We start from the raw sequence: 19,038 nt of genomic DNA, 5'->3' as shown, positions 1-19,038 counted from the left end.
TTTCTGCCTATTGGGGAAAGAACACGAAAAAGCGAATTGTTTTCAGGTGAAAGGAAGGGAATTTTAAATGGTCCAAGGGCTGGAGGTGTAGCTAGTTCTGAGGTTCCAGTCTTCCCTATCCTCCAGCCTGTCTAGCACTGCGAAGCACTTGTTATTTAATATATGAAAAGAACGAAGTTTAAAGAGTTCTGCAACTTCATAACCAAAACCAGACTCGGGTTTGGGGGCAATCGCAAGCGCGATTTTGCTGATGAGAACTCAGACACAAGAATTGTCTGCCTTAGCAGAGATCCACTTCGCCCGTGAGCGGCGGAGGACCTAACCTAAGGCTTTTCTTCTGAGAGTTGTGATGGTGTGTGGGTGTGTGAGGGGGGCGCTCGGGGCTGCCTCGCCCGCCTTTTACTTCTCTTGGCCAATCTCCCCGGGAACTCCCGGTTCCAGCCGCCGGGAGCCTCCGGGAGGGGAGCGGTGCAACCCGCCCGCGTCATCTGATGCAGTTTCCTGCAGGAGGGAGAAGAGCGGAAAAAAGTGAAACTCCACCCTCCACCTCTGCCTCCCGCCCCCGGGGCCAAAGTACAAAGGGAGGAGGAAGAAGAGAACCGGGTCGGAGCTGTTGGGGCCAAAGGCACTATCCTGAGTAGTGGTAGCTTCAGCTCAACTGGGGACTTTTCTCTTCACCTCTTGTGCCTGAAGACGCAACCAGAGTCCAGGCGCTGACCCTGGCAGGCCCCACCTTACAGTAGGCGGGCGCTGGAGCCAGGTTCCCAGGACTACTTCGGGACCGAGGGACTCTGCCGCTCCAATTCAGCCATGGTGAGGCGCCGGAGGCCAGGGGGCCCCACCCCTCCAGCCTGACCACACTGCCCTCGGTGCCCTCCTCCAGAAGCCCGAGATGCGGGGGGCCGGGAGGCGACACTCCTGGCTCCCCAGAGAGGCGTGGGTCTGGGGCTGAGGGCCAGGGCCCGTATGCCCAAGTTCCGGCACTAGGGCCTCAAAAGCCAGCGGGGGTGGAGACCACGGGCACCCGAAGAAAGTCCCCCATACATTCCAAAGCTGGCTCCCGGCCATGGAGCCCTTGAAGAACCTCTTCCTCAAGAGCCCGCTGGGGTCATGGAATGGCAGTGGCGGTGGGGGCGGTGGGGGTACTGGTGGAGTCCGGCCGGAGGAGTCCCCGAAGGCAGGAGCAGCTTATGCCAATCCTGTTTGGACAGCCCTGTTCGACTATGAGCCCAATGGGCAGGACGAGCTGGCCCTGAGGAAGGGCGACCGTGTGGAAGTGCTGTCCCGGGATGCAGCCATCTCAGGAGATGAGGGCTGGTGGGCGGGCCAGGTGGGTGGCCAGGTGGGCATCTTTCCATCCAACTATGTGTCTCGGGGTGGAGGCCCACCCCCCTGTGAGGTGGCCAGCTTCCAGGAGCTGCGGCTGGAGGAGGTGATCGGCATCGGTGGGTTCGGCAAGGTCTACCGCGGCAGCTGGCGAGGGGAGCTGGTGGCTGTGAAAGCAGCTCGCCAGGACCCTGATGAAGACATCAGTGTAACAGCTGAGAGTGTTCGACAGGAGGCCAGACTTTTTGCCATGCTGGCACATCCCAACATCATTGCCCTCAAAGCTGTGTGTCTGGAGGAGCCAAACCTGTGCCTGGTGATGGAGTATGCAGCTGGTGGGCCTCTCAGCCGAGCCCTGGCTGGTCGGCGTGTGCCCCCCCATGTGCTGGTCAACTGGGCTGTGCAGATTGCCCGTGGGATGCATTACCTTCACTGTGAGGCTCTGGTGCCTGTGATCCACCGAGACCTGAAGTCCAACAACAGTGAGTTTCAAGGGCATGAAGCAGGAGAATGGGGAGGCCAGGGGCATTGCCCAACCTAGGCCTAGGTGTGCACATCTCCTCCTAACTCGTAGCTAAGCCTAGCTGGGGAGATGATAGAGTCAACAGTTCCTTCCTGAAAGTAGTATGAGATATCCAGGGATACCCATAGCCTGTCAGTGACCCCAAAATAGGAATCTTAGGCATCTGGCAGAGTACTGCCTCTGCTCTAGAAGTCCGTGGTCCCAGACTGCAGTTTAGACAAGCAAAAAAACAAAAAACCCCAGAAAACCAAAACTGAGCTGTCTCTCAGGTGGGCCATCAGCATCCTGCCTAACTACAGTCACCACCTCAGGGAAGACCCCTGGAGGCTACTACTCCCAGCCTCCCCCTTCCCTGAAATTCATAAACATGCCGCCGCTCCCCCCTCCCCTTAGGCAGCTCCTTCAGGACAGAAGAGAAGACCTTCCTCCCTCCTTGGAGATCAAGGCTGGTCCATCCTACTCTTCCCTAACTGCATGGTCTCCAGTTGATTACTTCATCTTAGAGCCTCGATTTCAGCCTCCCTAAAAAGAGAGGGATGAAGGGACCAGTGCAGCTTAATGGCTTTCAAAAGCCCTGACACAGGATGCCCAACAGGCAAGGATGTCCTCAGTCAGGGATGTAGCTATTTTCTGGCAAGTGCCTAGTCAATGGAGACTCACTCCATCTCCCATTATCCCAGATCCCCGTTCACAAGAGTTACCATAGGCCACAGACAAGTTAGTGACAGGTTCAGGCGGCTTCCTGAAGTGGGCAGGTTTCAAGCCAGTCCAAAACAGGCAGCATTTAGTGAGGTACTTGCTTGGGTGTCAGGGTAGGGCCTGACCACAGTGCAGGCTCAGAGGCAGAATCGAGCCATGTGGGGACACCAGGACCTGGGTCTGCATTGGCTGAGGGTACCAGCTGGGGGACAGTAGGAAATGCAGTGGGAGCCGTGCTCAGTGAGATGCCGGGAGAGGAAAACATGGAGATCCTCAGAGGGGATCAGCACAGACATGTTGAGCCTCTTGGCCTTGGCTTATTGTAAAGCAGAGGCTAGAGCAAAGTAGCCGAACCAGTGACGTTCACATCCTTGCCAGATCTGAGCACCCCCAGTCCACAGAGCAGAGTGGGCCCTCGCCACCGAGTGGCCCCACTCCCTGCACTAGCCTGTGGGGGATTCCCCAAAGGCCCAGGGGGTGGGGGCTCCTGTCTTCTGTTTTTCCTCCGTTCTCTTTCCAGAAAAAAATGGAACAATAGTCCAGGCCCCTGCTCCCCACCCTCCACACCACTTCCTGTGTTTCCTGCTGCCCCTGGGCTGGCTTCCTGCCCCAGCTCCAGCCCCGTTCCCTCCCTGGCCCAGCTGCCTGCAGGGGAGGAAAGAGCTGGGGGTGGAGGGGTTTCAGGAGAGGAAGGAGCCAGGGGTTGTAAACCCCCCCCACCTTGGCCTAGTTCCCCTGCTTCCCTCTCAGTCTGGGTGGTGGTGAAGGGCAGGCAAGGTGCCCTCAGCCTCTGAGTCTAGCATCCAACTTCACAGACCCAGCCCTAAGCCCTAGTTGCTGTCTGTGGGATTGGGGTGGGGGGAGTCCCTGGGCTGGGGGGGGCTTGGGCAGTAAACAATGGCATGATTTTCCTGGACAATGGGGGCCTTGTGGGAAAGCTTGGCTGGGAGAGAAGGGGGAATTCTCTAAGCCCACGAGTCACAGGACTGACCAGCCAGCCCGGCCTGGACCTGACCTCCCCCAACTCACCCCCAAAAAGAACACCCCCCAAGTTGGCCCAGGCCTCCTAGAAAGGAGAAGTAGGGACCATGAGAGGGAAGAGGAAGATGTATGAGCTGGCCAGGCTACTCCCTAGCCTGACAAAGGCCAGGAGGGGGTGGGGGCCAGTAAGGAGGTGGCTGTTAGCTTGCCCCGAGGCTGGACTCTATAGCCCTCACCGGGTGACCACTGACCTCCCATGCCCAAGGTCTCAATCAGGCATCAGAGCAGTGACTTAGGTTGTGAGGAATTCAGGACCCAGGCAGGGTGCGGAACAATCTGGAGGAAAAGCTGGGCTGCAGAAGTGAGATGCTTGGCAGATACCAGGTGGAGAGTCGGGGTAGCAGGGCAGCCACAGATATGAAGTCCTGAGACTGGGGGAATCGCTGCCTCTTTCGGAGATTCAGATTTTCCAGTCAAAAAGAGGGAGACTGGCTTCCTTACCTGAGAAAGTGGTGCAGAAAGGGATTTGCCTGTCTGTGGGCACCCACAGGTGGCTGGAGACCAGGCTAAGGGAGTGAGAGGTCCTCAGTGGAGGGGTGGATCCTGGCTCCAGAGACAGCCTGTGTCCTCTGCATCCTGCCCCAGCCTGTTGCAGTTCCTCCTGAGATGAGCTTGCACAGGCCCAACAACGGGGCCCTGCTGCCTTCAGCAGCCTGACATGGTGCTGGAGTTTGGGAGTTAGGATTAAGGGTGGAGAGGAAGGAGTGGACTCTGACAGCATCTTTATGGCAGACGACAGCTGTCAGGCCCCAGGCTAGAGGCTTTTAAAGGTCTGCACTGGGCTAAGACTCTTTGACAACCCTGTGAGATAGGTTTGCTGTCGTCCTATGCTTTATCTATGCCAGACTCAATCCCAGTCCAGAAGAGGAACAGGTAGAGTTCAAGACCATCCTCTGAACTGAATCAGGAGAATTTGAAAGAAAGTCTGCCAGACACAGGGGCAAAACAGCCACACTAGGAGGAGCATGTCACTGCTGTCTCACCTAGAGTCCCAAGCTTAAAAGATGCCATCCAGGAGAGGGGCTGGCCCCTGGAAGAGATGGGGCAGCCCAGGGGTGGTAAGGGGAGTGAGAGGCTGTAAGGAAACAGTCACGCAGAAGAGGCCCGAGGAATGAAGGGTTTGGGGAGGGCTTGGGTAGCAGTACCGAATCAGAAATGAAACTGCAGGGCTTAGGCCAGCAGTGGAAACAGGTTCTGGATTCAGGCTTTCAAAGATGAAAACCTGGTCTGACACCTCCTCCGAGAAGCCCTCCCTGACTCACCTGGCCTCATAGGTGCCCTTCTCCTCTCCCTCACTCTCAGTACTTATCGCCACGGCAGCCCTGACGTCCTGTGCCGGAGAGCTGGCACATGTTCAAAATAGATGGCACTTTTACTACAAGTGGACTGTTCAGACCTTTGAAGGTGCTATGACCTTGTCCTCCTACTGCTCTAAAACTTCTCACTTGAGCTGGGTTTTTGTTTGTTTGTTTTTTGGTGGTGGTAGTGGTTCCACCGCCCCCTTTTTGTTTTTCAAGACAGGGTTTCTCTGTGTAGCCCTGGCTGTCCTGGAACTCGCTCTGTAGACCAGGCTGGCCTCAAACTCAAGAGATGTGCCTGCTGTTGCCCCCTGAGCGCTGCGATTAAAGGCGTGCGCCACCTTGCCAGGCTCAGGTTTTTCTTGAAAGCAGAGCCACCAATCCTAAGAACCTACCACATTAGTTTTTTTGTTTGTTTGTTTGTTTTGGTTTTTCGAGACAGGGTTTCTCTGTGTAGCTTTGGAGGCTGTCCTGGAACTCACTCTGTAGACCAGGCTGGCCTCGAACTCACAGAGATCTGCCTGCCTCTGCCTCCCAAGTGCTGGGATTAAAGGCGTGCGCCACCAATGCCCGGCTTATCACATTAGTTTTTATTCCATTCAGTGTCAGGAAGAATCTACATTAGCTTTGGAGCCACAGGCTGAATGGAAACTCTACTTTAGTTGCTATGCCCTTGATCAAGACATTTCTCTGCCTGTAAAATGGGAATAATTGCCACCTGTTTGTTTAGTTAGAACTAAGTGTAAAAGTTTGGCCTCTAGCACTCAGAGGAGGAGAAGCAGCAACATAGAAATCAGTTAATGTGTGCTACAGTCTCTTAAGTCTCACCGCCAGCTGTGAACATGTCATCAATCCCCTGTGCGCTCAGTCCAACGTGTGTGCGCCATGCTCTTCCCCTAGCCCATTACCTCTCTTTTCCACACCCTCCTCCCCAGTTCTGCTGCTGCAGCCAATCGAGGGCGACGACATGGAGCAAAAGACCCTGAAGATCACTGACTTTGGCCTGGCCAGAGAGTGGCACAAAACCACACAAATGAGTGCTGCGGGAACCTACGCCTGGATGGCTCCTGAGGTTATCAAGGCCTCCACTTTCTCAAAGGGCAGCGATGTGTGGAGGTACAGCCTGGGCTGGGACTGAACAGTCTGGGGCTGCAGAGGCGAGAAGGGGTGCTTAAGCCTAGGGGTGGCCAGATGGGCTGAAGCCAGAAAGAACCCAATATCTGATTACTCCTTGCTTTGGAGTGAAGAGAACACACAAATCCCTTGTCTTCCCACAGCTTTGGGGTGCTGCTGTGGGAACTGCTGACTGGGGAGGTGCCCTACCGTGGTATAGACTGTCTCGCAGTAGCCTATGGTGTGGCTGTCAACAAGCTAACATTACCCATTCCATCAACCTGCCCCGAGCCCTTTGCACAACTCATGGCCGGTAAGAGGACGGGCTGGGCAGGTGAGGGGAAAAACTCCCTAGCCCCGGACACATATCCACAGACTCTCCTATCCTGCCCCATTAGACTGCTGGGCACAGGACCCTCACCGCAGGCCCGACTTCGCCTCCATCCTGCAGCAGTTGGAGGCGTTAGAGGCACAGGTCCTACGAGAAATGCCACGGGACTCCTTCCACTCCATGCAGGAGGGCTGGAAACGCGAGATTCAAGGCCTCTTTGACGAACTGCGGGCCAAGGAAAAGGTGGGAAGGCCCAAGGGATACAAGATGGGGCAGAGAATGAGGTGGGAGGTCTGTCTGGATCAATGCTTAGCTAACCCCACCTCCTTCACTCTCTGGAGCACAGGAACTACTGAGCCGCGAGGAGGAGCTGACTCGCGCGGCACGCGAGCAGCGGTCCCAGGCAGAGCAACTACGGCGGCGCGAGCACCTCCTGGCCCAGTGGGAGCTGGAGGTGTTTGAGCGCGAGCTGACGCTGCTACTGCAGCAAGTGGACCGAGAGCGGCCACACGTGCGTCGCCGCCGCGGCACCTTTAAACGGAGCAAGCTCAGGGCGCGCGACGGCGGAGAACGCATCAGCATGCCCCTGGGTAAGAGGCGGGGCTCCGGGACTCTTCTTTGCCATTGGCTGCGGGTGTCAGGGGGTGTGGTCAAGCTTGCGTGTTGGCCGCTGTGAGATTGGTTTGGGAAGTGCTGGAAGGCTGGAATAGGGAGGGGTTTATTTTTAGTTTTTTTTTCTTCCTGTGGGCGGGTCGTGATGGGAATATTTGCTTGTTCTGCTGCTGGTGGCTGTCAGTGGTGCTCCTGAAAGTGCTGAGAAGGACTAGAGGGTGGGTCTGGCCTTCCTGCACAGTAAACCTACTTATCTACCAGTTAATCTTGGGGATGGGGGCCAACTGCTCGGCTCTCTCTACTGAAAGCCTTGAGGCAGGAATTCCACAAAGCACCCCAAGTACACAGACAGCCACTTTTGGGAGGCTCCCAGAGGTTTTGAGTGCTTCCTCTTCACAAACCTGCACCTGCTCTCTCCTTTTCCAAATCCCAGATTTCAAACACCGCATCACTGTGCAGGCCTCTCCTGGCCTTGACCGGAGGAGAAACGTCTTTGAGGTTGGGGCTGGGGACTCGCCCACTTTCCCTCGCTTCCGAGCCATCCAGTGTAAGAAACTTGGTCTGTCGTGTCTTCCCCCACAGCCCCTGAAACTCCCCATCTGGAGGAGGATCCACCTTCCCTCGCTATATCCTCTGCTTCCAGGCTTCCTGCCTCTTCATCGAGAGTTTTACTTTAAGTTCTCCACCCCCCCCAAAAAAAACCACTTTACTTTGTTCCCTACTCAAGTAATTACATAATATCATGATTTTTTTGTTTTGTTTTTGAGACACTTTTAACTTTGATTCACCTGAGTACCAAGATTAAAGGCCTGTGCTGCCACGCTTGGTTCCTTTTTGTTTGTTTTTGTTTGTTTTTCCAGATTGGGTTTCTCTGTATTGTTTTGGAGGCTGTCCTGGAACTTGCTCTGTAGACCAGGCTGGCCTCGAACGCAACAGAGATCCACCTGCCTCTGCTTCTGGAGTGCTAGGTTTAAAGGCATGCACCACCCAGGAGTTCATGCAGTCGTTATTTTCCTGAATGCTTTGCAAATATTAACTCAGTAATTCTAGTGGATTACTAAGTGCAGACAAGAAAAAGAAATGAGTACTTTGCCACACGGCCAGTAAGTGGCAGAGCAAATATCCAAACTCAAGCAGTTGGAGGAGACTTGCTAGCTGCTGGGTAGCAAAGGTCAGCTGAAGGACTCAGTGCATGCTTCCCCCTCACTCCTGGCCCAGGGCCTAGTCCCACCTATCCCACCAAAGCCCAACCTGCTCCCCCATCCTGGCTGCTATGGTGCAGGAAGACAAGGATGGACTCAGATCTCATGGTGTTCCCTTACAGTGGAACCTTCAGAGTCTGGCCAGACTTGGGGTCGCCAGTCCCCTAGACGTCTAGAAGATTCAAGCAATGGAGAGAAGCGTGCTTGCTGGGCCTGGGGTCCCAGCTCCCCCAAGCCTGGGGAGGCCCAGAATGGGAGGTAAGTGAGTGTCCCCACCTCTGCTGTTGTACTCTTGAGCATCCTAAGACTCACAAAGCAATTCTTCTCTGCCCCTCCCTTTCCAGAAGAAGGTCCCGCATGGATGAAGCCACGTGGTACCTGGATTCAGATGACTCATCCCCACTAGGGTCTCCTCCCACTCCCCCAACACTTAACGGTGAGTACCGTTGTATCACCTATTGACCTTGCTGTGGGCACTAGAGTGGACTGTCAGAAGCCAGCAGGAAGAGATGGGATTCTGCCTTGAGAGCTCTAGAGACTAGGGAGCTAAAGCTGAGGCTGTACAGAACCAGACCTCAGCCCAGGTCACCAGTTCTGGCCTCCAGACCCTCAAAAGTAGATTCCCTGAGGCCTCGGGGTTCTAGAGACTAGCCCTCCTGTGCAGCACTGTAACCTCAACAGTCCTCACAAAGACAAGGAGCAGGGAATGGCTTCTTCCATTTGGTGTTTGGTACCCAGAAGAGGTGGATCCATTCTAGCAGCTTCCACTGTGCTTTTCTGAGTCCCTTCTGGGAGTCCATGGACGGAGAAGAAGATAGTGAGGCAGGACAAGAAGAGATCTGGGACCTCATGTGCATCTGGGGAAGTGGGAGACAGCATGTCTAACCCCATGAGTGAGGAGCCATTATTCTCCCCATTTTAGATGCAAGGAAGTTGGTGCTCCAAGAGGGGAGGGAGTGAGCTACCTCAGATCCCCAGCTAAGGACTCTAACCAAGAGAATCTGTGGCTTCCACATTCTCAGCTGGTTTCTTGGGAAACTTTTCTTCTATACAAACTACTTAGGAAGCTAAATGGGGCTCCAACACCAGAGGGAAGACGGCTCAGCTCAGCTCAACACTGCCCAGACTCCACAGAGCCAGGAAAGTTGTGGTGTGTCTGTGGGACCGTCTTCTAACCTGGGGACAATTGGCAGGGATCCCAGCCCTACCTGCTGCACACAGCAGAGTGTAGACCTTAGACCCTATTTCAGTGGCTCTGAGACTAGAGCTCTGTACCCATTAGCTGTGCCCTTCCCATTCAGCACCACAGACATAGCCATCACCTCCTCCTACCTGTTTCTGTAATAATAACAGCTAATATTCATTTGAGTTTCCTATCTGCTAAGCAGATGTCATCAGTGACTCCTTTTTACAGAGGAGGAAACTGAGGTGCAGAGAAAGTTGAGTGGTTTGCTGGAGGGCACTGGCAGAGCAGGAATTTTTTGTTTGTTGGTTTGTTTTTTGTTTTTACGAGACAGGGTTTCTCTGTATTGTTTTGGAGGCTATCGGTCCAGCCCGGCCTCGAACTCACAGAGATCCGCCTGCCTCTGCCTCCCGAGTGCTGGGATTAAAGGCGTGTGCCACCAACGCCCAGCGCAGAGCAGGAATTTGAACCCAGGTTCATCTGACCCTGGAGGCAAGCTCTTCGACTTCCCTCTACTAAGATTTATTTATTTGTTTATTTATTTATTTTTGTGGTTTTTTTTCAAGGTAGTGATTCTCTGTGTAACAGCCTTGGCTGTCCTGGAACTATCTTTGTAGACCAGACTGGCCTCAAACTCACAGAGATCCACCTACTTCTGCCCACCATGTGCTGGGATTAAAGATGTGTGCCACCACACCTGGTTTTAATTATTATTTTATTATCTTATATGCATGGATGTTTCTGAAAGTATGTTTTCCCACTGTGTACATGCATTGCTTGCAAGCAGCACAAGAGGGAGGAGGGCATCGATCCCCCGTAAATGAAGTTATAGATGGCTATGGGTGCTGGGAACTGAACCTGGGTCTTCTGGAAGAGCAGCAGCTAGCGCTCTTAGCCACTGAGCCATCTCTCCAGCCCCCACATATTTTGCTCCAGAAGTTACACCCCACAGTTGACTGTTATATGAGGGTTGCACTAAAAACTGGAAGACCAGGGGGATTGAATTTGTTTGTTCTGGAATGCACCAGTCCAGGACCAATGGAGAATTTGAGGACCTCCGAACCTGGGTGAGGTCAGATCAGTCCTTGACCATGTCCTGCCAAGCTCTCTAGCCATGACTTCCCTGAGTTCCCAGAGGAAGAGACACAAGACTTAGATCACACACCTCTCCTGCTGGTCACTTTTTGTGAGGGGACGCCACCACTCCAGCCTAACTACTGACCAAGCATGTGGTTCCCTGGCCCAAGCCTGTACTCTTGCTGCCATCTGGGTCTATGAGAAGAGTACATAAACTTGGCCTTCCAAACACCCATGGTCGGGAAGCTAGCTCACAAAGGACCCTCAAAGCATCTCGTGTGTAGGCCACTACCAGGGATCCCTAAGTGGAGGTTCTGGCCCTTGGGAACCTGGTTGCAGTGAGTTGCTCTTTGGCAGCCTGCAGTCAGCCTGCACTGACAGAAAACTGCCTAAAGGGTATTTCCAGGAGCACTCACTAGCCCAGAGTCCCTTAAGCAAGTTCACCTTCAGCTCCAGGGCAAGTATCTCATGCTGTCTTCTCCTAAATAGCAGGGTTGCTAACTCTGACATTCAGGAGCTTAGAAGCAAATGTAAATCCTAGGCAAGTTGTCTTGGACAAGCCACTTAACTCTGGGGACCGCTATTTCTCAGAGCTGACGTCAGGAGCTTGTAGTCATCCTATTGGGGTCCAGTCTCCACTCTCACTTCCCTCTTTTCATTTTCCTCTTGCTTATTTTAATACTTTTAGATTATTTTTTACATTTTTATTACTATTTTGTTCCAGGGGATCCATTGCCCTCTACCAGGCATGCGCAGTAGTACACAGACATACATGCAGCCAAAATACTCATACAAATAAAATATTTTTTAAAAAAGAGGATTCCCTGGGCCAGCAGAACTCCAAGTTGAATCCTGTTCACAGCAGAAACTCACATTCCTCAGCCTTGCATTTCTTTCTCCAGTCAACCCAGGCCTCCGGACTGGCCAGCTGGGTGTCTGGCACAGCGAGGCAGGACAAGGGTTAAAGCAGGGAGGGCTTCGGCGATAATGCAGTGAGGACTCCCCAGACAGCTGGCTGGGGCACAGGAGAGCACCTGAGAAAGGGAGGTGAAGGCCCCATGACCCGCCCAGACCCCTCCTGTGGGGGACCATCAACAGCCTGACTGGAGGGGTTGGCAGGATGCGTGTGATGGGGAGGTTCTACAGACCGGGCAAGAGTCTCTACAGAGAGAGCCCAGGAAGATGGCCGTGGGGAGCAGAACTCCGTTCTTGTTCCAAGGCCACTGAGGGGTCCCCGGGATTCTAGCCCCAATCTAACCTGTGTCCCTGCCGCTCGCTCACAGGTAACCCTCCACGGCCTAGCTTGGAGCCAGAGGAGCCACGGCGCTCTGGGCCCACAGAACGGGGCAACAGCTTGGGGACTCCCAAGCTGATCCAACGTGCGCTGCTGCGGGGCACTGCCCTGCTAGCTTCCCTGGGTCTCGGCCGCGACCTGCAGCCTCCAGGAGGCCTGAGCCGTGAACGTGGGGAGCCCCCACCAGCGCCACCCCCTGCACAGACGCCCTCACCCCGCCCAGCCGAGCTGCCCTCCACCCCGCTCATTCGTCTTCCACCCACAACGCCCGATGCCCATGGCCCACCCACCCCTGCTCCGTTATTGCTGGACCTGGGTGTTCCCTCTGGCCAGCCATCTGCCAAGAGCCCTCGGCGGGAAGAGACACGTGGTGAGTGACCTTAAGACAGAGGGCAAGATAGAGACCCTCTGAAGAAAAGGGAGGAGTTGCTAGGAACTCCGAGGGTCTCAGATAGCTGCTGGGGACCCAAACCAGATCCTTAGGCTCCGGGGCCACTGGTAGAGCTATAGGTTTACCTGTGAAATAATAGAAATCTCCCTAATGGTGACAGACTCCTATTTATTAACTGGACCAAGTACTGTAACCATTCTGTAGAGGGGTTATTACATTAAATTATAATCTGTATATCAAGCATTCTTAAATTAATTTCTTTGTGAGCATTGACCAGTCGGTGTTTTGCCTACATATATGTCTGTGTAAGGGTGTCTGATCCTCTGGAACTGGAGACACAGACAGTTCTGTAAATTGCCATGTGGGTGCTGGGAATTGAACCTGGGTCCTTTGGGGGAACAGCCAATGTTCTTAACCCCTGAGCCATTTCTCCTCCAATACCATATCAAACATTCTTCTCTTTTTTGAGACAGGGTTTCTCTGTGTAACTGCCCTGGCTGTCCTGGAACTCTTATCTGTAGACCAGGGTGCTTTGAACTCACAGAGATCCCCTGCCTCTGCCTCCCGAGTGCTGGGATTAAAGGATGTGTTCCACAACGTCCAGTTTTTAAATGAAGTATTTCTGTTTGATTATACATAGGGTCTCCCTATGTAGCCCAGGCTAGCCTCAACTCCCAGTCCTTCTGTCTCAGCATCCCAAGTCCTGAGAAGACAGGCTAACTGAGGAAATTAGTTTATTTTTACATGTATCTATTCATTGTGGGGGCACACATGCCACAGTGCAAATACAGACGGCAGCTTTCAGGAGCCAGCTCTCTCGTTCTACCACCTGAACTCGGGCCATAACTGCTAAGCGGTCTGACCAGCTTAGGTGAGGGAATGTTAGGGGCACAGAGCATGAAGATACAAAGGCTCGGGGCTCCCACGGCCAGTACGTCACCAAGCAGCCCAGATGGCTCTTGACAGCCTGGCTCTCAAACATTTTAATGAACAGGCACACCATAGAGCATGGTGAGCCGTAGAGTCACATAGCTCACAGAAATAGTAGAAGATTAGGCCAGAGCAGGGCAGTTGCTTCTGGGGACACCGAGGGATTAATAGATGTCTAACCATTTACCCCTTCAAAACTCCATAGGAAGAACTGTCTCACCCCCACCAGGAATATCACGCTCGGCTCCCGGCACCCCTGGAACCCCTCGGTCACCACCCTTGGGCCTCATCAGCCGACCTCGGCCCTCACCACTCCGTAGCCGTATTGACCCATGGAGCTTTGTGTCAGCTGGGCCACGGCCTTCACCCCTGCCCTCTCCACAGCCTGCACCCCGACGGGCACCTTGGACTTTATTCCCGGACTCAGATCCTTTCTGGGACTCCCCACCTGCCAACCCCTTCCGGGGAGGCTCCCAGGACTGCCGGACACAGACCAAAGACATAGGTGCTCAGGCCCCATGGGCACCAGAAGCAGGGCCTTGAGTGGGCAGGCCACACCCCCGCGCTCCAGCTGCCTGAGAGAGGCATAGCATACACTGGAAGAGGGGCCAGGCAGGCCTCTGTGACTGCCTTGGTTTCCCCCCAGGCACCCCGACCCCTTGGGGGTCAGGAACACTACACTGCACAGAAAGCCTTCACACTGGATGGGGGGCTACACCCCACATACCTACAACCTGTAGGTCTCCTGACTTACCTGCCCCACTGGGGCCTGACACTGTACCTAGCTGGTTGGGAGGACCAGAGCCTGTCTCAGGGAATTGCCCCCAGGAGTGGTGCAGGGAGGAGGGGGAGGTACAGGGGAGGTACAGGGGCCGACCTCAGGTGTCACCAGCACTTTTGACCAAGTCCTGTTACTGTGGCCCCTGTCCCCAAGGCCTAGTTCCTGGACCCCCTTCCCTGGAGGTTATCAGACCCGGGGCTCTCTGGGTGCCTTTCTAGTGCCCCGGCCAAGGTGGGGGCCTTGGCCTGGGGAGCCAATGACGCCAAATAAACTTGTAAGCTGTCTCCCCAAATGCAGTCTGTTACCTTTCTTGGAGATAATCCAGTCTCCTTGTCCTCGTGCCCCTAAAGCAATGGGCAGATAAATAGCCAGAGACAAATCTAGACAGTCTGGTACCACATTCCTCCCCTAGGGCCCAGCCCACCATCTGGATAATCAATAAGGGCCCCTTGTCTGCCTCCCAACACTACAGAAACCAATCTCATCCACCTGATCACCATGGCCAGACTTTGTCCACTCCACAGTTTTAACTGAGCCATTTCTACCATTCAAGTGAAGGTTTGCCCTGCTGCTAGGTGGTCCCTGGCTGTCTTCTGGACCCAGCTGCAATATCATCATGCCCAAGAGTCTTTCCCAGGCCATGCTCCCCCCACCCCAGTAGATCTCATTCCCATAGCCCTCTGGGAAGCATCTTAAGGGTTTGTCCTGGGTTTATCTAGCAGAATAAGCGCCCACCAGGTATCATCATGACCCACCCTGGCATTCTGAACACTGCTTTGAGGTTCTGTCTTAGGCTAGGGTCCCCTTATGGTTTTTGAGTGAATCTCCCCATTTACACATGGCAGTCATTCCTGGTCTGCAGCCTAGCCAGGTAGGGAGGCAAGGACATCCTCAGCAAAAGCTGGGACAGAAAGTTTGGCAGCATCACCTGTTCAGTGCTCTTCCCTCATTTTTCTCCCCTACTTCCATCTAAACCCACAATTCTTTCCCACCCTCTGCCTAGACCACCACTGTTCCACGCAGAATACCATAGAGTTCTATAGAGATTTCCATAGGTTCACTGTTCTCAAAGGACTATGTTCTCAGACCCTTCCTCTTGGTTAGTTAGTCTCTTGATTACTACGCCTGACTTTTTTATTATTTTTAAATGTTTATTTAATTTTATTTTGAGATGGTCTTACTCTGTAGCCCTAACTGACTTGGAACTCACTATGTGAATCAGGTTGACCTCAAACTCACAGAAATCTGCCCTTCTGCCTCCTAAGTGCAGGGATTGAAGGTGTGTGCCATCACAATTGGCCCTCCCTATGTTCTATGTGTCTTCACCACAAGTGTGCCTGGTACCGGAGGAAGCCAGAAGTAGGGTCAGACCCCCTGGAACTGGAGTCATAGGCAGTTGTGAGCTGCCATGTGGGTGCCAGGAACCAAACCCAGGCCCTCTGGAAGAGCAGCCAGTGCACTTCACCGCTCAACCATCACCCAGTGCCAAAACTGACTTTTGTTTTATTTTCCTAGACAGGGTTTGTCCGTGTAGCTCTGGCTGTTCTGGAACTCACTCTGTAGACCAGGCTGGCCTCAAACTCAGGCTTGCATCTGCCTCCCAAGTGCTGTAATCAAAGGCATGCCTTCCAATCACCCAGTTCATAACTGGCTTCTTAGTCGCTGGTTAAAATATTACTTCCTTCAAAGAGTTTTCCTGAGCTTGCTCTCCCTGGTGGTGTCTCAGTAGATTTCTTGGGTGAGTACCAGGAGGTGAGAAGCCCGTGTCTTCCTGTGTCTGAATGAGTGAAACGGAGAAGACAAATGATGAGAAAAAGTGGCTTGGAGTAGGTGTGAGGCCCTCTTCAGGCTAGAATTTTCTCACCCATTCTTCTCACCAGGTGCCTTCCTCCACCCACCCCCGGTGTCCGGCTGCCATGTCTTGCTCCAGAAACTGGGTGCTGCAGCTCACCTCCCTACATTCACACGCACCCAGTCATCTCAGCCACCTACCCACGCAGTGCCTCCCAGCCACGCCCTTCCCAACCCCTCCCAGTGCCTGTGGTGACTTAGCCAGCTCTCTCACTGCCTGAGACTCAGTGCCATGCTATGGGGAGTCTGCAGCCCTGGGCCCGGTACTTGCTCCTGGTTGTGGCCCACCTGCTGGCCATGGGCCTTGGGGCCATGGTGCTTCAGGCCCTGGAGGGTCCTCCAGCACGCCAGCTCCAGACCCAGCTCCAGGCTGAGCTGTCTGCCTTCCAGGCAGAACACAGGGCTTGCTTGCCACCTGAGGCACTGGAGGAACTGCTAGGTGCGGCCCTGAGAGCACAGGCCCATGGAGTTTCCAGCTTGGGCAACGGCTCCGAGGCAAGCAACTGGGATCTGCCTTCAGCTCTGCTGTTTACTGCCAGCGTCCTCACCACCACCGGTAGGCCACCCCCACCAGGCAATCCAGGAGAAGGATCTGAGAGCCCATCCCCTATCCCAAAGCTCCAGACAAAGCCCAGGCTCTATCAGGCCTGGCATCACAACTGGGGCTCCCCACACAACACACCCCGACTGGTGCCTCCACTTAAGCTGCCAGGAGGGGTGTGGCCTCCCCAGCCCCACCCTATACTCTCTGAATCCAGGAGAGAAGCCCAGACCACATAGGCCTGAATCTAGGCAAAGAATACGAGAGAGTGGGAGAGATTCTTGGATGGAGAGATGCTGCAGGAAACACAGCTTAGCGGCCCTCTGAAGAGGGTGAGCAGAGGGAGTACTGATGCTCTCGGAGCCCCGTCAACAGGGTGCAGAAATAAATAGGGTTGATGAAATCCCTGCCTAGGAGAACAGCATGTGCTCAGACTCAGGGAAATGAGCCCTAGGGTTTTGTTTTGTTGTCCTGCAAATAGACTAGATGCTTTTTGAAGTGTAACACGTATTTCTAACTTCTTTTCCAATTGACTGGAGCAGAACGGGGCCTGCCTTTGGAACACAAGCTCTGGCCAACCCAGTCCTCCCTGCTCTCTTACCTCACATCTGATCCCTACGAGCTTTAGAACCCAACCCTGTTGACCCTGTTCTCCCAGCATGCCCCACTGCCCACCATTCCCTTTCTTGCTATTTCTCTGGTTCTAAATGCTATCTCTCATGCATGCTGAAAAATGCTCCTTTTCAGAACTTCTTGTTTTCTTGCCTGCTCCCCGCACAGTAAATCTTACCCATGTGGGCTGATAGAGATTCAGTGCAGCACAAGATACGGCACAGAAAGACAGGGTACACTGTGGGGAATGAACGCGGGTGGCGCCCCACTGGTTGTAGATTTGGAATATTGGTTAAGATAAGAATTGATAGCCAGGCGTTGGTGACCCAGCACTCGGGAGACAGAGGCAGGCAGATCTCTGTGAGTTCGAGGCCAGCCTGGTCTACAGAGCGAGTTCCAGGACAGCCTTCAAAACAATACAGAGAAACCCTGTCTCCAAAAAAAAAAAAAAAAAGAATTGATAAACCTCAGGGAGAGGATATCAAACTAGGAGGTCCATCAGCTGTAGAGCGCCCACCTAGAACAAATACGGCTCTCTAGGTTCTACCTGAAATCCAGGGAAAGGGAGAGGGAGGGAGGGCCTGTCAAAGACAGAACATCAGTTCATCAGTTGTTCCAGCTGCAAAAGGTCTAAGGGAATGTCTTCAGGATTAATTTTCCAGAAAAGACAACAGTAACCCAGAGAGGTTAAGGACCCTAACCTGAAATGTTCCTGCCATTTTGGCTACCAAAAGGCAGACTTCTGTGGGAGGAGATGGAGAAAAAGTGACCCCCATAGGCATCCCACTCAAAAGCTTGTTGCCTGCTGTTCTTTTCCAGGTTATGGCCATATGGCCCCACTCTCTGCAGGTGGAAAGGCCTTCTGTGTGGTCTATGCAGCACTTGGGCTGCCAGCCTCCCTAGTACTTGTGGCTGCCCTGCGCCACTGTCTGCTGCCTGTGTTCAATTGCCCTGGTGCCTGGGTAGCTGTTCGGTGGCAGTTGGCACCAGCCCAGGATGCCCTGCTACAGGCAGCAGGACTAGGCCTCCTGGTGGCCTGTGTCTTTGTGCTGCTGCCAGCTCTGGTGCTATGGGGTATACAAGGTGACTGCAGCCTGTTGGAAGCCATCTACTTCTGCTTCGGCTCGCTCAGTACTATTGGCCTAGGAGACTTGCTGCCTGGTCATGGACGTGGCCTGCATCCAGCCATTTACCACCTTGGACAGTTTGCACTTCTTGGTAAGTCCAGAAAAGAGGAGGGTAGAGGAGTCTAGACTACAACTCCCATAGACAGTAGGGACTACAACTCAGAGAGAGATCCTACCCTAGGGCACATAATGGTTGTTGTAGTCCATGTTGGGAGTTACAAGTTTGCCAGGGTGATGACCCTGGGAAGTGGGTGGGGAGCACCGTGAGCACCTTAGGAGCTGCCCTAACTAGCTCTTCTCCCCAGGCTACTTGCTCCTGGGGCTCCTGGCCATGCTGTTAGCAGTAGAGACCTTCTCAGAGCTGCCACAGATCCGTGCCATGGTAGAATTCTTTGGACCCAGAGGTTCTAGAGCAGATGAAGACCAAGATGGCATCCTAGGTCAAGATGAGCTGGCTCTGGGTACCATGCCTCCTGACCCCCCAGCCTCGGAGCAAACCACTCAAGCATCAGCGTCAGAACAGACCCCAGCTTGCTGACACAGATCAGGTGACAGGACTTCATCGTTTACACTGGGGGACCCTGAGCTGGAGGCCCTGAGAGTCTTGGGGAACGCAGCAGGAAGGGTTTGCAGGTATGAGAATGTCAGGGATCATGTTAATTTAAAAAATCAAATGGGCTGCTTAGCATGCTCGAGGGGACTCTGGGCTCAATCTTCCCACCAGAAAAGAAAGAACTCAACTGTGTGAGTGCATGTACAGCAATAAAAAAATCTAGTGTGGGTGTGGAGGCATGCACTCAGGTGGTGGCAAAGCACATGTCTGGAGGTCAAAGGACAACTTTGTGGGTTTGGTTCACTCCTAGTCACCTTTAGGTGGTTCCAGGGACTGAACTCAGATCTTCAAGCTTGACCAAAAAAATGCTTTTATCCACTGCTCTAGCTGAATGGCCCATTTAATTTTTTTTCCCTTTAGAACAATGTCACAAGGTAAACCAGGCTGATCTTTAATAGATCTGCCTCTCCGGTGCTGGGATTAAAAATATATGCTACCACCAACATAGTCAAGGCTGGCATTGACTTCCTGATCTTTCAACATCCGCCATCAC

At 53.6% G+C, this 19,038-nt stretch overlaps 2 protein-coding genes and 1 long non-coding RNA gene across 3 annotated transcripts; 2 read left to right on the top strand and 1 right to left on the bottom strand.

Annotated features, from left to right (window-relative positions):
• The first annotated feature begins 415 nt into the window (after positions 1–415).
• Map3k11 (mitogen-activated protein kinase kinase kinase 11) lies at positions 416–14,093 on the top strand. Its single transcript, XM_040749384.1, has 10 exons — positions 416–1,808; positions 5,823–6,003; positions 6,165–6,313; positions 6,399–6,574; positions 6,678–6,921; positions 7,377–7,490; positions 8,268–8,403; positions 8,490–8,581; positions 11,689–12,069; positions 13,226–14,093. The coding sequence occupies exons 1-10, from the start codon at positions 1,067–1,069 to the stop codon at positions 13,561–13,563; spliced, it is 2,553 nt and encodes an 850-aa protein (XP_040605318.1). The 5' UTR covers positions 416–1,066; the 3' UTR covers positions 13,564–14,093.
• Positions 13,793–16,075, bottom strand: LOC121141452. Its single transcript, XR_005878366.1, has 2 exons — positions 15,941–16,075; positions 13,793–15,578 (listed from the first exon to the last, which is right to left on the bottom strand). It is a non-coding gene; the product is annotated as an uncharacterized LOC121141452 (long non-coding RNA).
• On the top strand, positions 15,614–18,988 carry Kcnk7 (potassium two pore domain channel subfamily K member 7). The gene is made up of 3 exons (XM_005063987.4): positions 15,614–16,208; positions 17,625–18,023; positions 18,238–18,988. The coding sequence occupies exons 1-3, from the start codon at positions 15,890–15,892 to the stop codon at positions 18,468–18,470; spliced, it is 951 nt and encodes a 316-aa protein (XP_005064044.1). The 5' UTR covers positions 15,614–15,889; the 3' UTR covers positions 18,471–18,988.
• The last annotated feature ends 50 nt before the right edge of the window (positions 18,989–19,038 follow it).

This window comes from Mesocricetus auratus, unplaced genomic scaffold (genome assembly GCF_017639785.1).
Source record: "Mesocricetus auratus isolate SY011 unplaced genomic scaffold, BCM_Maur_2.0 Super-Scaffold_4256, whole genome shotgun sequence".
Classification (NCBI taxonomy): Eukaryota; Metazoa; Chordata; class Mammalia; order Rodentia; family Cricetidae; genus Mesocricetus; species Mesocricetus auratus.
Note: the sequence above shows the minus strand (reverse complement) of the source record. Positions and strands in the feature narration are given on the sequence as shown.